This window comes from Miniopterus natalensis, chromosome 20 (genome assembly GCF_054644295.1).
Source record: "Miniopterus natalensis isolate mMinNat1 chromosome 20, mMinNat1.hap1, whole genome shotgun sequence".
Lineage (NCBI taxonomy): Eukaryota > Metazoa > Chordata > Mammalia > Chiroptera > Miniopteridae > Miniopterus > Miniopterus natalensis.
Window position 1 is genome coordinate 24024772 of NC_142100.1, and position 18237 is coordinate 24043008.

The 18237-nt window shown below is 48.6% G+C and overlaps 1 protein-coding gene across 1 annotated transcript in view; it reads right to left on the reverse strand.

The window, feature by feature from the left end:
- Window positions 1-15607: 15607 nt before the first annotated feature.
- The window catches only part of PTPN11 (protein tyrosine phosphatase non-receptor type 11), a 35570-nt gene continuing 32940 nt past the window's right edge, over window positions 15608-18237 (reverse strand). The window contains exons 15-16 of the mRNA XM_087828471.1: window positions 17204-17305; window positions 15608-16489 (exon numbers count right to left, since the gene is read on the reverse strand). Of these exons, the coding sequence (XP_087684597.1) occupies window positions 17236-17305 (70 nt within the window). The 3' untranslated portion in view covers window positions 15608-16489; window positions 17204-17235. The remainder of the gene's footprint in view (window positions 16490-17203; window positions 17306-18237) is intronic.

The following is an 18237-nucleotide window of genomic DNA, read 5'->3' on the forward strand; positions in this document are numbered from 1 at the left end:
AAGCATAACTGAAATGTAGGGCACACAGATTGGGTGGAAAATACACCTGCTGGAGCTGGAAGAGGCCTGACTTCTAATCCCGGTTCTGCCACTAACTTACTGTGTGTCCTTAGACAAATCACTTCACCTCTCTGGGCCTCTGTTTCCTTACATGTAAATTAAAGAAAACTGGACTCAGTGGTTGCTAAGATCCCAGCTCTAAATGACAGGAATTTTAGGGTCCACAGGGGACCCCAAGTATAATTCCCAAGGACCCCCGAATGATTTTTCTAGTGCTACCAGCTTTGCCTCAGTGAGCATGTGAAAGTGCATAAGGCAGCAAACAGTTTAGTGATGGAGATTAATATGCATTCAGAGCACTGCCAATAAATAAAGATTCTTAAGCCGGTGGAGAGCCATCTCCCAAACATGCAAAATTAGACTTAATTATTTTTAAAACAATACATCTCTTAATTTGCAAATGAGCAGAACAGAATGCTGAGCAGGGTCTTATTTTGGATGCTAACTACAGTAGCTTTTTTAATTGAAGATTCTCATATGCTCTCTTCACACTTCCCCTCAACTGTTTATTAATAACTCTGCCTTTCCTTTTGGTTTAAATTATCCCTCAATATTAAACCCGGTGTGCAGAGCAGATGCTAACTTTTGTTTTATATGAGTCACTTATCTTATTATAACCCAAAACCAGAACCCATTTCCCATTTTCTCAAGAAATTTCAGGACGTGGTCTACTTTGGAGCTCTGAACTTCCAGGCAGAGGGGAACACAGACCCCCTGTCCCTTAGACATGTCAACGCCTGAGTGCCCAGGCACATCAAGGCACGCACCTGAAAGCCACAGTGAGATGCCACAATTTGATGCCCACACATTGGAGAAAACTGGACTGTCTGACTATAGCAAGTGTTGGCAAAGATGTGGAATTCTTATAGACAAGAAGGCCGTCCAGGAAGGCAGTGTGTGTGGTGGGCAGAATGACAGCCTTAGAGTCCTTCATGCGACAAGTATTTATTGAGCACCTACTATGTACCAGGCTCCATTCTTGATGCTGGCAATGCAGCAGAGAATGGGACAAACGAAACTCCTTGCTTCCGTGGAGCTGGCGTCTAGCGGGGAAAGTGAACCACAAACAAAATAAGTAAGTAGTAGAGTATGTAAAGTGGGGACAGTCACCCCCAGGAGGGCCGGTGAGGAGCCAGTGAGCTGGTGCACAGTGAATCAAAGCTAAGGTTCCCGTCATCTGCTACAGCCAGGGTCATCTCTGCTGCGTGACTCTGCTGACCACCCAGGAAGCCTCACGGAGCCACGTTCTGATATAGAAAAGGCAAATAAATGGGCCTGACCAGAGTGGACCCTAAAAAGCTGCTGTCACCTCAGCATGATGGGCCAGGGCCCAGGAGCGGACTGACCAGCACACACCAGGAGTTTGCCTCCGCCTCCCCGGCCTCCGCCAGCCCCTCACCCCTCCATTCACTGCAGCCTCTCACCCTCGATGGAGGAGGTCTGGGCTGCCTCTCGTGGCCTTTCCACTCACTGAAGATGTGAGAAAAACAAAATAATTACGCCCCGCCTTTCCTGGTGTCTTTCAGCCAGAGACCCAAAGTGCTTTTCCAACATTAATGAGACCGCGGAGGCTCCCAGCCGCTGAGCACAGGGGGAAGGTCACAGGCAGAGCCAGGGACAGGGCTGTCAGGGTCCCTCTCTCTGCTGCCTGGAGAGCCCTCGGGAGGAACAGGAGCTAATTCGGAGGCATGTTCATCCCCATCAAAAAGGGCGGGTGAATCTGCCCTTCAGGTCACCTCACCAAAAAAATGCGGTAAAATTCATCACAGAAAAAGGAAGCCAGAAAACCTTGAAATGTTTGTGGAAGAAATTTGTTTTAATTTATCTTTCTTGTTAAAAGTGTTACAGATGTCTCCTTTTTTGGTGGAAGAAATCATATGTAATTCCCACTCTTACCAACAATCAGCTTATCCACTTCTGCCATAGTCAAGCGGAAAATCAGCATGCCGTCGTTAAGTCGATCAACAAACATTCCCCGCCATTTCACGGCACTCAGCCATGCTTTTCCTGACCTCTCCATTTAAAATAGTTCAGAGCAGCCTTGGGACAAATCCGGCTTGTGAATGGGATTTATTGGGCCTGCACTGTGCTTTCAAAATCTTTTTTTAATTAGCTGCTAGTGTGTTTAGATCTTGAAATCTCCTACTTTGCAAATCTGGATTGCCTGCTGCTCTTTCAAACTCAGAGCACCTGGCAGGTAGCAGGTGTTATGGTAAAGAGGAAAGTGGAGTCTTTTTTTACCTAATGCCCCTTCCACAGAGGAAGAACAGTGAGTAGATTGAGAGGACTTTGTCCTAGAAGCCGATGAAGAATGAACATTTTTCTTTGTGGAAATAACGCTCTTGCTAAGAGTCTATTGGGCAAAGTCAAAGTGTAACTGTGCCAAAATAATATAATCCTGGACATCATTAGGAAACAAACCATTTGATTTCGCTGTCTGGCTTCTGTAAGGGAGAACTCGCTTTACTCACCGTAACTCACTCCACTGAGGCTCAGAGAGGGTGAGTGACTTGCTCAAGAACACACAGCACCTGTGGCAATGCAACGCTGGAGCTGGGACTCAGGCCTCCAGCTTCCTCGCTGTGCGCTTGTTCTATTTTGTCATCAGCTGTGAAACTGTCTTCAACAGCTACCTCTCTCTGGGGACAAGCCCGAGTCCTCACAGTCCCTGGAAGAAAGTGCCATGCTCTTTCATCTCCCTGGCTGCATTTCATCTTCTCCAAGTGTTAATGGCATTTCCCATCATGCACTGCTCCACACCGGCGCTGGACTATCTTTCCCGGCCCTTTGCCATCTCAGAGAGTTCAAGAAATGGTGGTTTTGTCATCTTTCCCTGAATGCAAATTTGCATCCTAGCAATCCCTGCCACAGGCAGCTTGGTCGGACCTGAGCCTGCCATCTCTCCTCCCTCCTGGGGCTCCACACCCCAACTTTCCCATTTGTCTCGGGTGCCATCATACACCCAGGCTGTCAAACCTCGGATTAATTACTCATTGGATGCTTTTCTCTTTTATTTCCTCTATCCGAGTAGTTAGAAACTGCTTTGCTTTTTGCTTTTTATTAAGGAGTGTAGACTAGTGGGGGGGGGGCAGGGGGGGAGGGAAATGTGGGCGTCAGACAGGCCTGGGCTCAAATCCTGCCTCTGCTACTTTTTGTCCGTGAGACATTGGGCACGTTTTATAAAACTTCATCAGGCCTCAGTTCCATGGACCACCCAGATCCCCTTCAACGGAGGACCTGTTGCCCCAGCTACTGGGGGTGCTGACAGCAGATGGTCCCCAGCTGTTAACCCCTTCAGGGCCCTCAGCTGCAAAGTCACCTTGCTCTTTTCCTCTCTCTGGATCAGCTCACAGCTCCTCGAGGCCCATCAAGGTCAAATACAAAGACCTGGCTCTCTGGACCCAAATTGAAGCATTGTGGAATTAGCTCCAGGACTCCCTGGGGGGAAGGGGGGACATGGCTGGGTCTGCCCCTCAGCTCAGCTCCCTGCTCGGTGCCCCCTGTTAATGGGAATGGGAAGCTGCTAAAAGGCTTTAAAAAGGGCAAGACCACCGCCCAATGTCCTTCAAGGAAAAACAACCACCACCCACGGTGGTAATAATGGATGCCTGTCTCTGTGGCATCAAACTGTCCTTCCTCCTTTGCCCTGCAAGCTAACGTGTTCCTCAGCTTCCAGGACCCCCCAGCTGCGCTTCTGAGCGCCCCCACCCCGCAAAGCAAGCTCAGCCGGCCAGAGGAAGGCGTGGGCATCCTTTGAACAAAACTTTGCGTAATGAAGGATCTCGCTGGAATGGCGCCAGTTCCCTCGGTCCCTCTCTAGACTGTTCTTCGCCCATTCAGTGGCATCGCTCTTAGGGGCTGAGACAGAAGTGTCCACAAAGGACAGGGAGTCCAGTGTGGGGGCTGTTGACGATTTCTTGGTTTTGTTTGATACTTTGGAGGGTGTGGGCTGGAGCGGAAGGCACCAGTTTTGTCTGTGACTCAGTGGATCTTAAGGCCCAGTTTGTCCTGAGCCAGTGGGGGTGGGGACCGAAGAGTTAGGGGGCACCCGGAGGGCAGGGGGGGAAGAAGCCTGGGAGCTTCCTTCCCGGCCCTTCCCTGCTCGGAGAGCAAAGGGACCCCTGTCCTAGCAGGGGTTCCCGCCCCCGGCCCCGCCTCCGCAGCCAGTCGCTGGGACCCCCGAGGCCGTCGCCTCCCTTCGCCCCAGAGGTGGCAGCTCCCCCTGTGCTGGCCCCTTGGAGCCTCCCTACACCCCTTAGTCAGCGCTGACCACACTCACATCATCATAAAGGCTTTTTGCTGACGTCTCCTTCATTGCCCGGCCAAAATGTGCCTTCTCTTTGCTGCTGGAACCCTCGCCGATGCAGCAGGCGCTCGGTAAATATGGGGGGAAGAAAGAAATAAGTAAATCAAGGAGCGGGGGAAAGGGTAGCTCTGGGGGGGGGGGCGTGCTGACTGGCCATCGCTTCCCGGTGCGCCTGTGTCAAATCATCACGGCGTACACCTTAAATATGTCGCTTTTTTGTTGTTTGTCAATTACACCTCGATAAGGCTGGAGGAAATAAAGTAAATAAAGAGCAGAAACAGGATTCAGGTAAGGGTTAGGGTTAAGGCTAGGTTGGGAGTTACGGGTGAGCGTGTTAGGGTTAGGGCCACGGTGAAGGGAAAGGGGGGACTGTGGAGGGGTGAGGGCCAGGGTGAGGGCCGGGACATGGATCTGGGGTAGAGGAGAGGTCAAGGTTGGGGTGAGGACTGGAGTTAGGGTTTGTCTGCGCAGCGGAGGGAGGTGGGATGACACAGAAGGCAAGCGGAGCTGCCCACAGCTGTCTCGCTGCCGCATGCAGACTCTCCACCCCGTCTCTGCCACCGCAGGCGACAGGAGGTGACAGCACTGTGCAAAAGGCCCATTAATTACCTTGGCCGAAGGTCAGCCGCACGCCCCGCACTCGTTCCACAGACAGTGCATTAAACCACCTGCTAAATGACGGCCCTCGGGAGGCAGCCGGCGCCTCCAGAAAGGACACTGGGCCTCAGCCTCCAGCAAGGTCGGAGCTAAGGAGTCCGAGAGGCCAGGTGCCCTTAGAGGGAGCCAGAGGCCCCGTGGGGGTGGAAGGACAACATCTCTCATTCTAGACAAGCAATGTTGTTAGCTACCGACGCCGTGGCTCCGAAGAGTCTCGGGAGCCGCCGCCTGGCTTCCTGCCGTGCCGCCTGCAGGCATTTCCCCATTTACAGAATTCTGGATTTCTAGACTGCCTGGTATTGCCCAAGTTTGTGGGTTCAGTCCCTGGTCAGGATACATACAAGAAACAACCAACGATGCATAAATAAGTGGAACAGCAAATGATGTCTCTCTCTCTCTCTGTCTCTAAATTCAATAAATAAAAAATAAAATAAAATCATCCTGGATACCAGACACCGTATTCCACTCTGGTCTTCCCTTCATTACGGGGGCAAATGGGTCCAGAAGAAGGAACAGCCTGTCCAAAGGCACCGCAAATCAATACGGAGGCCATCCTCAGCCCAGCTCTGTTACACGGGTTCCTATCGCGGGCATCTGCGCAGAAAGCCCTGGAAGGCGAAGGAAGGCTCCTACGCAATTCCATGAATACCTGAGAAGCAGGCAATGAGCGTTACACAAAATGACTGGCAGGGGCCTCGAATATCTCACCTTCACCAAATCGCATCTGTAAAGGCCTGAGCAGCCTTCCCAGGGGTGGTGACCACCGGCGCTTTTCAATCAGGGTTGCAGTTAGCCTCGGGAAACTCAATTGCTTTTGCCACTAAAAATGCCTGCAATGTTCTCCTTTGGTTTTCAAAATTAATTCCAGTGTGTTTTCCTCAAGACAAAGAAAAGTTACAAATAAAATAGAAGATAATGCCAGGCTTGGGGGAGTGATACCAGGAGAGAGGGTGTGTCACTGTGGGAGGGTGGGCCAATCAGTTCTCCTCTTTCAGGGTCTGGGTTCCTCCCCTAAAAAAAATAGGGAATTGAAACGAAGGGCATCTAACCCTGGCCGGGTAGCTCAGCTGGTTACAGCGTTGTCTTGATACGCCAAGGTTGCGGGTTCGAAAAAGAGAGAAACTAATGCATCTAAGCACCCACTACCTGCAACACAGGCATGTGCGCGCACACACACACACACGCACACGCACACACACACACACACACACACGCACAAGCTCTAAGGATCAACTACCTGCTCCTTCCTCCCACCCAGCCCTTCCCCATAAAACTCTTGGTTTAAGGTCAGCCATCCTCGCAGTAACCCAGACTCCAGACTTGAGACCTCCAGGCTCATCTCCTTCCTTGTACACATCCAGTATCGCACCAGATATCGCCGGCACTCTTTTTATCTCTTTTTGCTTTTATTTACACAATGCTTCTTAGCTTCCAGACACTGGGCCCGGTGCTTCATCCACTGTCTCCCAAGCGTACAGGGGTCAGGAATGGGCACCTTTCACTGGGCTGCCCAGCACGCACTCCCTTTCTTCTGGCAACAGGTCGCTGTTTACTTTGGGGGACCCTCTCCCACTCTCAGTCCTTGACGCTAGGGGCGGTCGCAGGACCCAGGCCTCCTATTCATAGGGACTGGCTCAGGAGTGGGCATGTGATCTGTGGAGCCTCATTAAGGCCAATCTCATCATTTTTATAAGAACTGTTAGGAAAAAGTTGCTCTCTCTTCATGGGAGTTGCCGAGGGGGTAGGATGTAAGCCTGGCATAGATAATGGCAGCCGTCTCGCCAGGATGGGGAAAGAAACAGCCTAAATAAGCCAATGCTGAGTCAAGCGATAGGCCCCTAATGGCTTTATCGGAGCCTCTGGATCCAGCCACACCTGAAATGAGACCAGTCTCTAGTGAGCAGGCAATACGGGCAGTTACCTCAGGGGGGGAATGAAAGAAGCCTGTCTTAGGTGGAAGAGCAGTAAGGCATATGCAAAGGGCCTGAGGCAGAAGCATTTTGGCAAAACAGAAAGGAAGCCATTGTGGCTGGGGCTCAGGGACCACAGAGCGGGAGAACATGAAGTCTGAGAGGAAGGTAAGGGCCAGACCACCCAGGGTAGGCTGGCATAAGTATTTAGATATTTATTCTAAGGACAATAGGCAGAGTTTCAAGAAGGATAGTGTTGACAATCTGATTTGAATTTTGAAAAATTCCCAGAGGCTGTTTTATGGGGAACAGACTGCGGCAAGGAAGCAAGCAGGGCAGATGTTGGAAGGATCCTTTGGGGACTATTTGTCATCATCAGGTGAGGAAAAGGGGGGCCTGGGACACAGCGGCATGTGTCCAAACTGCTGTCCTTGGAACGACCATGAGGAGGAGAGGAGGCTGACCATGTCCTCTATCTCTGTAGCTACACGACAGGGAAACTAAGGCACGGGCCAAGGCAAGATTTGCCGCACCCATCATGGGCAGGACCACGATCAATAACCCTCAGCTGCTTTGCGTACTTACAGCCGCGGAGCTGTCTCCCCAGTGAATTCAGTCACCCGCACGCCTGGGAGGACCTGAAGCCGGGCGAACTGTCCTCCAGACAGGACCCCGCGGACCTGTTTGTCGTTTCCTGTTTACACTCTTCAGTGATTTCTTGTTCTGAGTGACATTTCCCTTAACCACGTGATGAAGGTTAACATCATCAATAATGGGACAAGTGACACCTCGGGCCTCTGATGGGACCCAACGACATCACATCACCCAGGGAGTATTTTTGCCAAAAATGTTTAACCCCAATCTAATCCCGAGAAGCAATCAAACAAATCCAAATGGACACTTGATACAAAACAAACGGCCTGTGTTTTTCAAATACCAACATCAGGAAAGAGGCCAGGGAGCTGTTCTGGCTTCCAGGGGACTGAATTCAAAGGACTGCTAAATGCCATGTGTGATCTTCTGTTGGGTCCTGGTTCCAAAAAGAAAAGAAAAAAATCACACAGCTCTAAAATCATTTTGGAGACAATTACAGAAATTAAAATATTGACTGTATGATACACAATCAATGTTAAATTTCCTGAGTGTGAACATTGCATTGTGGCTCTGAAGCTGGATGTCTCTGCTCTCAGGATTTGTGCACTGCACTGTTCCAGGGTAGTGTCCTGCTGTCTGCCCTGATTCTAAGGGAAAATGATGATAGATACATACATTGACACACACATACACAGCTACATAGATACATACATACACAGATACACAGATACATAGGTAGATGGACTCATAGATAGATAGGTACATAGATAGATACATAGATACATAGGTACATAGATACATAGATACATAGATAGATAGATACATAGACAGATAGATACATACATACATACATACATAGCTAGCTATATAGAATAAACATAGCACAATGTCAAAAATGGCTCCATCCAGCCTGCCCGGTGTGGCTCAGTGGTTGAGCATTGACCTATGAACCAGGAGGTCACAGTTTGACTAATGGTCAGGGCACATGCCCAGGTTGCAGGCTCGATCCCCAGCAGGGGGTGTGCAGGAGGCAACTGATTAATGACTCTCTCATCATTGATGTTTTTCTCTCTCTCTCTTTCTCTCTCTCTCTCCCTTCCTCTCTCTGAAATCAATAAACAGAAAAAAAAAAAGGCTCCATCGGGGTAACAAGTTTGTGGTCAGTATCCTTCCCCTATTCTTGCAAGTTTTTTGCAGGCTTGAAATCTTTCAAATTCAAAGTTGTGGGGAAAAATCAGTACCTTTGTTCAACACTCACATATATGCATGTGCAAACACACACACACACACACACGCACACACACAGGCCCATGTCCTGCTGTCACCATGGTGAAGAATGATGTCGCTGGTGGGAAACATTGGAATAACTGTGCACCCTGGTTTGCCTGGGGCAGCCCCAGTTTACATCCGTAATCCCAACAGTGTTATATAGTGTCCCCTAAAAAAAATGCTCACTTAGTTTTGTCCAAGGTTGTGGCCTAAAGTGGAAAGAAAACACCACCATCACGGGACTTCTGAGACGCCAGCTTATATTCACTCATTCATTCATCAGACATGTCCTGAGCACCGGATGGTGTCGCAGAAGCCGAGTGTACAGTGTGAGCAAAGTCAACAAGGTTCCCGCCCCCAAGAACTGACCGTCAAAAGCCACACTTGGCAAACCACAGCCCATGGGCCAAATCCAGCCGGCTGCCTGTTGTTTTTTTTATAACCCTTGAGCTAAAAAAAAAATTTTACATTTTTAAGTGGTTGTAAAAGAACCCAAAGGAAGGTGATACTTTGTGACATGTGGAGCTTAAATGCAATGTAAACATCAGCGTCCATCAGTGAAGTTTCATTGGCACCCTGCCCCTCCACTTCATTCATGCATCATCTCTGGCTGAGCTGAGAATGGAGCCGTCACGACCGAGATCGTGGGGCCTACAAAGCATGAAATTCTTACTGCCTGGCCCCATTCAGAAAATGTTTGCCAAACCCCGGTTTAAAGCAGGGGGGTGGAAGACGAAATACAACAACGCAGGTGTAACAGCAAGGCGCCTGGCACGTAGCAAGCGCTCCACCGACGTGCGTTGGCCAGCTGCCTCGATTTACTCGTCTGTAAAACGGAGACCGTAGCACCCGGGCTGCTGGCGGCGCAGGTGTAGCGGGAGAAGTCACGCCAGGCGCCTGGCGCGGCGGCTGCTGCTTGCGGGGAGATGGGCACATCGAGCGCCCTAGTTCATCTTTTTTAATGTTTCCTCCTAAGTATTTCAAATGTTCAAGAGAATCTATGGAACATATAATCTCCTAACAGAAGCACATTATGAAGTGCTATAAAAGCCATAAAAATATGTAAGACATATCATGTCATAATGTAAATATGTTATCTTATATAACAAGATGCATACATTATTCGCATGGGGAAACTTAGCTAAAACAAGCATTTTGGGGGGCATTGGAACACCGCTTGTCCTGCTCTGACCTCACCATCCTTTCCCCTTCCCCGTGGGGACTATCACTCCCATGCTTTCTTTCCAGTTACTACAAGTCATTGTTTTCTCCAAACATGGGATGTATTTGTTTTCGTGTGGTGCTGAACATGCAGAGTAAACGGGTTCATTCTGTTCATATTCTTTTTAAATTTTATTTATTGATTTGAGAGAGGAAAAGAGAGAGGGAGAGAGATTCAATTTGTTTTTCCACTTATTGATGCATCACTGGGTGATTCTCGTATGTGCCCTTACCGGGATCCGAACCTGCAGCCTTGACCTCTGGTTCCCTAAAGAGGAATCTTAGGATCAAAGGCCTTCGCTGGCCTGTCCACCCGCAGCTAGCTGGTCAGCGGCAAAACCAGCAAACAAACCCAAAGCCCGTTGGGTTCCGAAGCCCTGGTCTCCCCACGAAACCGCCGTGCCTGGAACGGAATGCTCCTGGAGCCTGTAAACCTCCAACACACTTAACACCTCGAACCCAAACAGATTCTTTTAACTCACCCACAGCAGAAACCTGATGGTTTCTTCTTAAATCTAAAGCTAGGAATGACACGGGTCGAGAAGGGCTTCGGTCCACTTTCAAATGCAGAAAAGGTATTCAAGACAGTGAACCGACTCACAAGAGAGAGCAGCCAGGGGGTCACTTGTGTGGCCGGCACGGGGGAGGTTTCTGTCCCTAACTGAAATCCTCGTGACACATTTTCTAAAGACTTGGCACCGAGTAACGCTTGAGGGACTTGACCCTTTAGAAAGAAGGAAATTAATTTTAGCATGTGGGGGCGATGCTGGTAATATCAAAAGCACCCATCAGACATGAATAAAGATAAAAAAAGAAAAGCTTTTTCCGAGTCTAGGAGTCTATCGAGACCCAGACATCTGTCACCTCCTGAACAGATGTTATTTGGAGAGTTGGCTTCCTTTTAATTTTTTTTTTCTTGCCTTTCCATCGTTAGATGGATCTAACACATGCCGGGGGTTTCACACACTCGGTTTGGTAGGTGTGATGTCTGAGGATATCTGAAGCTGTTTGTATGGAGGGACGCCCCCCTTGTTCTCCGAGATCCCGTCTTTGGGCTTTTCTTACTCTCTGGGGCTCCTCTTGCCATGTCAGGTGAGTCTCAGATCCATGTCTGCAGAAGCGAACGAACCCAGCTTGGGTGTAACTTCCAATATAGGTGGAAATCCTCCAGTGCAGCCCGTCTCAAAAACTACAGATGTGCCTACACAGCCTCTGGGGATTCTGCAAAAAAAAAAAGGCAAATTCTGATGCTGTGGGCTCAGTGGGCCTGAGACTGCATTTCCAATAGTCCCCGGTGACAACGGGGCTGGTCCATACGTAGCACCATGAGTGGTGAGGCTCTAGTGGGCCAACGGGAGGAGGGCAGAGATCAGAGGGCGGGAGGAGCGGCGGGGGTACTTCTTCCTTCCCTGCCAAGCCCTTCAACGTGGCAACTCTCTGCTGGGGACCTCTACTCCCAGGAACCCCACCCCCCACCCGTGTCCTTGAGGCCTAAGGGTGCTGTAGGAGGCAGGATAATGTCCCCCACCCCCAAAGATGTCTGCATCCTAATCCCTGCAACCTGTTAATATGGCACTTTACACGGCGAAGGGGACTTTGCAGATGCGATTAAATTAAGGATCTTGAGATGGGGAGAGGATTCTGGATGAACTGGGCAGACCCAATGTAATCATCAGGATCTTTATTCATGAAAGTGGGAGGCAGAAATGCCGGCATCAGGCTTGACCGGCCTTTGCTGGCTTTGAAGATGGAAGAAGGGGCCAGGAGGTAAAGAATGTGAGACGCTTCTAGAACCAAAAGAGGCAAGGGGGCCGATGAAGGAACGAACCCCTGCGAACTCCTTGCCTTGAGCTCAGTGAAACTGGGTTCAGATTTCTGACCTCCAGATCTGTTAAATGGAAAGTCTGCATCAATTTATTACATGGGTTTGTTACTGACGCAGGTGCCCCGCAGTGAGCAAAGCAGGCTTAGAAATAATCTGTATAAACCCTCCAGTAATGTTTGGCACGTAACTGTCATTTAGTAAACGGTGTTTCGTCACTCCCTCACTTGGTCGGGATCCGGGCCTCAGGGCGGCAGTTTCAGCCCATCTCGCATTCAGCCCGTGTGCCTCCCTTCCCTAAGCGGCCACAAGGTCCTCTAAGACAGGGATCAGCAGAGACCTGTTTTGTATTCCCCGCAGCACCTTGCGCGGTGCCTGAGTCACTGTGCTTATTAAAAAGCGGCTGAATGGATGCATGCACGCATACTGTTTGGGCTTTTAAATCTGAAAAAAAATCTGAAGTAATTCTCAGCTCACCAGCCAGTATCATTATGACTGGTCTCCCACGGTGGCTTCAGCACCCTGGGGTGCTGAGAATGCCTTTCCCAGCCTGTTCACCTCACCCCCACTGAGAATTACAATCAATCCCGGCACTTTTGCCCATGTAAGAGGTTGAGTGACCTGTAATCCCGGTGTTTCCTGGACATGTCTGATGAAGTAAACGACAAGTGCCATCATATAAGAAAATGGTTTTATTCCTAATTTAGTTCCCATACAGTTTACAAATACACTTGTACTCTGGTAGTAACGGCTCTGCAACTAGCAAAGCGGTTGAACTAACACCCATAAATACAGGTGGGGAGACAACATCCACTAATGTTTCTCTACATAAACTATTCTCTTAATGTCACTTCTTTAAAAACAATTGCAAATAGACTACATAATATACGTGGGCAAAAAGGCAATTAAGTGAAACTCTTGAAACACTAAATGTATAATAAACAGTGCATATTATCAACATTTACATGATTTCACATCAAAATGATGACATCCTAAAACGTATTCCTTTTAAAGGATAGATTTATCAATAAAATATTACATATCTTTTAATACTCTGGTACAATACTTCATATGCTGCAGGAAAATTAAGTATGGGTCTAGTCGTCAGCTTAATAGAGGATCCTTTACCATTCGCTTTTATTAATAAAGGAATCACAATTAGGTCATAAATAAAACAGGCGGGTGATTCATTACATGACATGAGGTTTAGGACGGAAACCTGTAAAAATTAGTTTGATACACAGCAAAGTTATACACCACGCGGGAACCAGCGGCTGAACGGCGCTGCCTTGTGCGAACTGCCTGTGGTGAGTAAAAGAGCAGATGTTTGAATGAGGGAAGGAGCAAGAAACTACATTTTGGAACTTATTTTTCAAGAGGAAGAGGAGAGAAGATTTCTCAAAAAAATAGAGAGCTACTACAGGTCCTAACAAAGGCATCGGCGACTCAGGGAAGCCATGTGCTTGCTCTAGAAAACTTTATTCCCCCAACAACCTACAGAAAACTGCACCGGGCTTGCACTTACGTCTAGTCTAAGTCCCCCTGCGGATTAATTAGCTACAGCAAAGCACTTCGCAGCTGCATACCCTCCCGCGTTCCCCCGGACTAGACATAACCCAAGGCCTTATCTTATTCTTAAAATCCCCAGGAAAATAGCCCCTAAAAAACCCCAAAAAACTTTCCTGGCTTTTCCAAAGCAACGGGGCTCCTTAAAGAATGTAAAATGCAGAGAAAGTCATACATATAATTTTCTTAATCCCATTTAACCACCTTTGAAAAGTCATTGATTTCCATGGAACAGATAGATGACCATAATTTTCAGGAGGGCCACACACTGGATATGAAGGTCTTTTTATATTTTATTTTTTATAAAAGTTATTAAGACGGAAATTTCACTTTTTAAAAAAAAAAAGACAAATGCCACGTGCCAGGTCATTCTTTACCCCAAATATAAAATCCTATGCTTATCATTTTAAAATCCCCAACCAGCTATGGGTATTGTGCAAATTTAATGTCCACCAGCATCCCAAACATGTCTCTCTCACACCTGTCTTCCAGGGAACCTGCTTTTTGACTATTACTGGATGCTCCAGCCCTGGGCCCCTGGACGGCCTCAGAAACCACCTCTTTGGAACTTTCATTTCCACTATTTTTTAAACCCGCACATCGCGCTCCCCCCAACCTTCACCTGACTGATTCCATCCCACAGAGTGAAATCTCACCTGAGAACCTGCAATCCCCTTTGACCAAACACACAGCGAACCTTAGCAACCTCGGGATCATCATAATCTTATCCTGGCATACCCCGTCCTAGCGCGACAGCTGGCGGACGCCGTGGAGGGAGATCTGAACGAATCAGTGTCCTGGCACGCGGAGAGCTCGCCGAGATCAGGTGTCTCCCTTCCAAGAGCAGAAAGCACCGATCCAAAGCGACAGGCAGAGGCTTCATGCAGTGGGAGGATTATTTATACAATCAGACCCTTGTATGCTGGTGAAAGACTTGCCCCCCCCCCCCCCCCCCCCCGCCAAAGTCCAGGGTCAAAAACATTTCCATGAAATTGAAGCAAAGAGGAGAACCATCCAATATGACAAAGTGAAAGAACAGGATTCACGGTCCTTGACGCAAACACAGAACTTGAATCTCTTGACAGGCCTGGAGAGGGGACAGTGGTCATTACATTCCTCTTACAAGGTGATCACCTGCAGGCCACACCTGTGTTCTGAAACAATTCTAAGTTCAATGGATGGAAAATAGGGTCATGGGGGGAGCGGGGGGACACTATACATTTCGTCTGTGAAAATGGCAGCCATTGGTGACCCCAAAGGGTTTCCGGGTTTCAAGGGAGGTAAAGAACTCAGGAGAGAACTGCTACCAGGGCTGGATCTAGCCCTTTCTCTCGGGAGCAACAGCAAGGAGAATTCCAGAAAGGAAACTGCCTTCATGGCAGAGCTGCCGTAGCTTTATCATCTGCACAGGGTCAACCAGTGAGACTTCCATCGAAATGCACTCACCGAGCGATGATTCAACACACGGGGCAAAGAGGGCTGTTTTTTGGAGAAGGCACTTCAGGTAGCACGTCAGCAAACCTTACTGCTGATTCGATCTGACGGGCAGCCCCATGAGGACCGCATGGTGGCCTGGCGGAAATCAGTGGAGTGACGACAGCACCACCCACACCTCCCTCGGCGGGGGCCGCGGTGACAGGCGGTGCTTTCGAATGCTCTGCTCCCCCCCAGACACATCCATCCTCACGAGACCAGTTTCCCCAACTGATGGTTCAGAAAAGATGCTCAGAGCTTGCAGGTCTGGTGCAGGAAGCTTCTAGAAGGCCCTCTCTCTCTGACTTCCAGCTTACACCAGCTACAGCAAGCAGTGTCAGCTTCCCAGGGTCACTCACTAGCAGCTTCTACTTCTGCTAACAATGGTTTTCTTCCTCCGCACTGGTTTTGACAGTCTGTTAGGCTGGGGACCCCGATGAACTGCACCTCCACCTCATGCCCGGTGGATTCTCCTCTTCCTGAATCTGGGTTGGGCTTGTGACTTCCTCTACTCGACAGAGGGCAGCAGAAGTGACACTCTGACGGTTCTGGGGTTGTCGTAAGCAGGCCTGACCACTACTGCCTCATACTCTTGGGAGCTCTGAGTTGTGACATAAGAGGCCCAGTGACCCTGCTGGCAAGGTCACATGGAGGGAGCACATGGAGGAGACCGAGGACCACATGCAGAGAAGGGGCCCAGCCACCCAGTGTCACAGTCAACCTGCTGACCAGCAAGAGAGACACCAGCAAGACGAGCAGAGGGACAGCCCCCAGCTGAGCCCAGTCCAGGTTGAACAGTGGGAGACAAATAAAGAATCATCTTAAGCCACTCTGTTTTGGGGTGGTTTTCAGCAACCATTGATAACCCAAACACTGGTTATCCACAGATGCATCTTTTCTAAACACAAGACAGTACTCAAATGAAAAAAAAAAAAATATATATATATATATATATGGCAAATGTTTCCCCACAACAGGCTGAATGGTCATTGGTCATCTGCTAATAAAAAAGCATGCCTTTGATCCTGAATTCCCATGATTTTCCCCCATGATTTTCCTAATGGCAATGCAAAGGGAGACAGTCAGCTTCAGACAGTCTGGGGCACTGGCCTCATTATCATTTAGCCAAAAAAAGGCCATCAAAATGGATTATCCACGACTGGATAAGTGATGATAAATGTAACTGTTTTCACTTCTACAGGATGCTGTCACTTAATTTTCCCTCTAACAAGTGCCCCATCACCCCCCCATAAAGAGGAGGTGAAATTAAATTTGTTAAGGTTATAAAAAGAAAGAGAAATGCCAGTAACTAGGATTCGAATCACCACCATCTGCAAAGTACAGAGCACAATCTAACTGCTTCCTCGATTTAAAAGAAAACTGTATAAAATATAACACTGTCTACATTGTAGAGATGATTTATCTGAGGAAATGAGTGAGTAGAGATCGGGTGTTGTTGAGTTAGAATACAGTGGTCTTCAAATGGTTTCAGATTCTGCACATCGAAAGGGAGGCGACCACAGCGCAAGCCTTCGAGGTTCAAGTTCATTCTTCACGCAAACTTTCTTGCACCTATTCTTGATCTTTTCATGGAGAGGGTGAAGTCCACATCTGGGAGAAATAAGTGAGAATTTTGAACGAACATATGTCTAAGTCTGGCAAGGCATTAAAGCACTTAAAAGTATATTTAAAGCTTTTAAATATACTATTCATTGAAATGAGAATTTCAACATGAAATCCTAAAACCAAGAGTTTCTAACTTATTAAAACATACATCACACATGAGTCACTGTCTGAAAAGGTAACTGACAGGAGACGGACAAGGGAGGTGAATTTCCAGCAACAGAGCTGAAGGCACGTGGAGTGAGCCAGTTGGAGGCCCTGGCTGTCCAGTGCCCTGTGTTACACAGCCAGTCAGAGGCCACCTGGATGAGAACTGAGGCATCCTGACTCCAACCATTCCATGCTGTGTCCCCACACTTCCCAGATCCCTAAAGATGATCTCCCAGCACAACTTGGATTAACCAACTCCAATAAAAATTGCAGGAACGGTGACACCTGGTGTCCATCACCAATATCAACCATTTCTCTATATTAAATGCTCACCTTGCCCTTCATAGAATTAATTCTGCATTTGGTTTCAATGCTTAATGAACTCCAAAATAAATCCAGCTTGGAGAAAAGGAGTTCAGGGACAGGAAAAGGAGGCTGACTTGTACAACTCAATGATGTCACACTTTGCTGAAACACTCACAGATATCTGCCTGCTTAAAAATGCCATGAGGGCTGTAAACAACGAACAAATACAGCGCTTCCCTTTAATACCTGTTTCTGTGCTGAAGTCTTGGTGGGTCTTCTCATCTGAAGCTTTTCTGCTGCTGCATCAGACCCACGTTTTCATAGACTCGAGCATTATCTTCTCTCATCCTGGAAAGAAGAGAAAGGAGATGTTGACAGAAACGCAGACCGTGCTGATTAAGTTTACATGACATTGGTAAGGTACACAGCATGTCCTTTGGGGACTAGCTATGGTGCAGATGTAGTCCCTGCCCCCAGGAGCTGGCATTCTAGAACAGCATAAAAAACATAGACAGAATGTACTTGTGAAGTTAGAATGAAACACAAGCCTCAAGCCCTCTGCTCTTGGGGGCTTGAAGGTGAGATGTTTTCCAGGCGGGCAGAGCAAGGGAGGCCTGTGCAATGAGGGCTGAGTTAGACCCCGAAGGAGGGTGGGACACACATACACAGAAAGGAATGCTCCTCATTTCAAGCAGAAGGATCTGAACGGGCAGGAGGTCCAAGGCGGGCAAGTGCAAGGGAAGCCAGACCCGAATCTGGCTATGTAAAGGGGAACATTGAACATGAAGCACAGTGGGGGGTTTAGGGCCTTGGGATGGAGGCCAGTGCCTCAGAGCCCAGACTCTGTCTGCCGAGCAGGGAGGGGAGGGCAGAGCAGCCAGGGAAAACAGGGAACCCAGGAGCTGTGGGCACCAGCCCGAGAGGGGGAGACAAAAGAAGCAGAAGGGGCTTGGGGTCCAGGGTGCCCTAGGTCTGTACCCTACAAGGGAATGGCCGGAACAGAGAGACAGAGAAGCTGAGTCATAGGCAGGAGCTGGTGACAAGGGAGTTGTCAGAGCTGATTCTGTTGGGCCAACATGGGGGAAGCTCTCTGGCACGGACTCAGAGTCCAGACGTGCCGGTTCTACTGTAAATTACTGCAGATGGTAATTTCAAACACCAACTTTCCCTGTCTGTCCACCAGGAAGGAGGAAAGCAGGCTGAAGGAAGAGGCAGCATGGGGGAGAGCACACTTTTGTTGTGTCATTTCATTTCAGTGTTAAATAGAAAGCAAATATAAA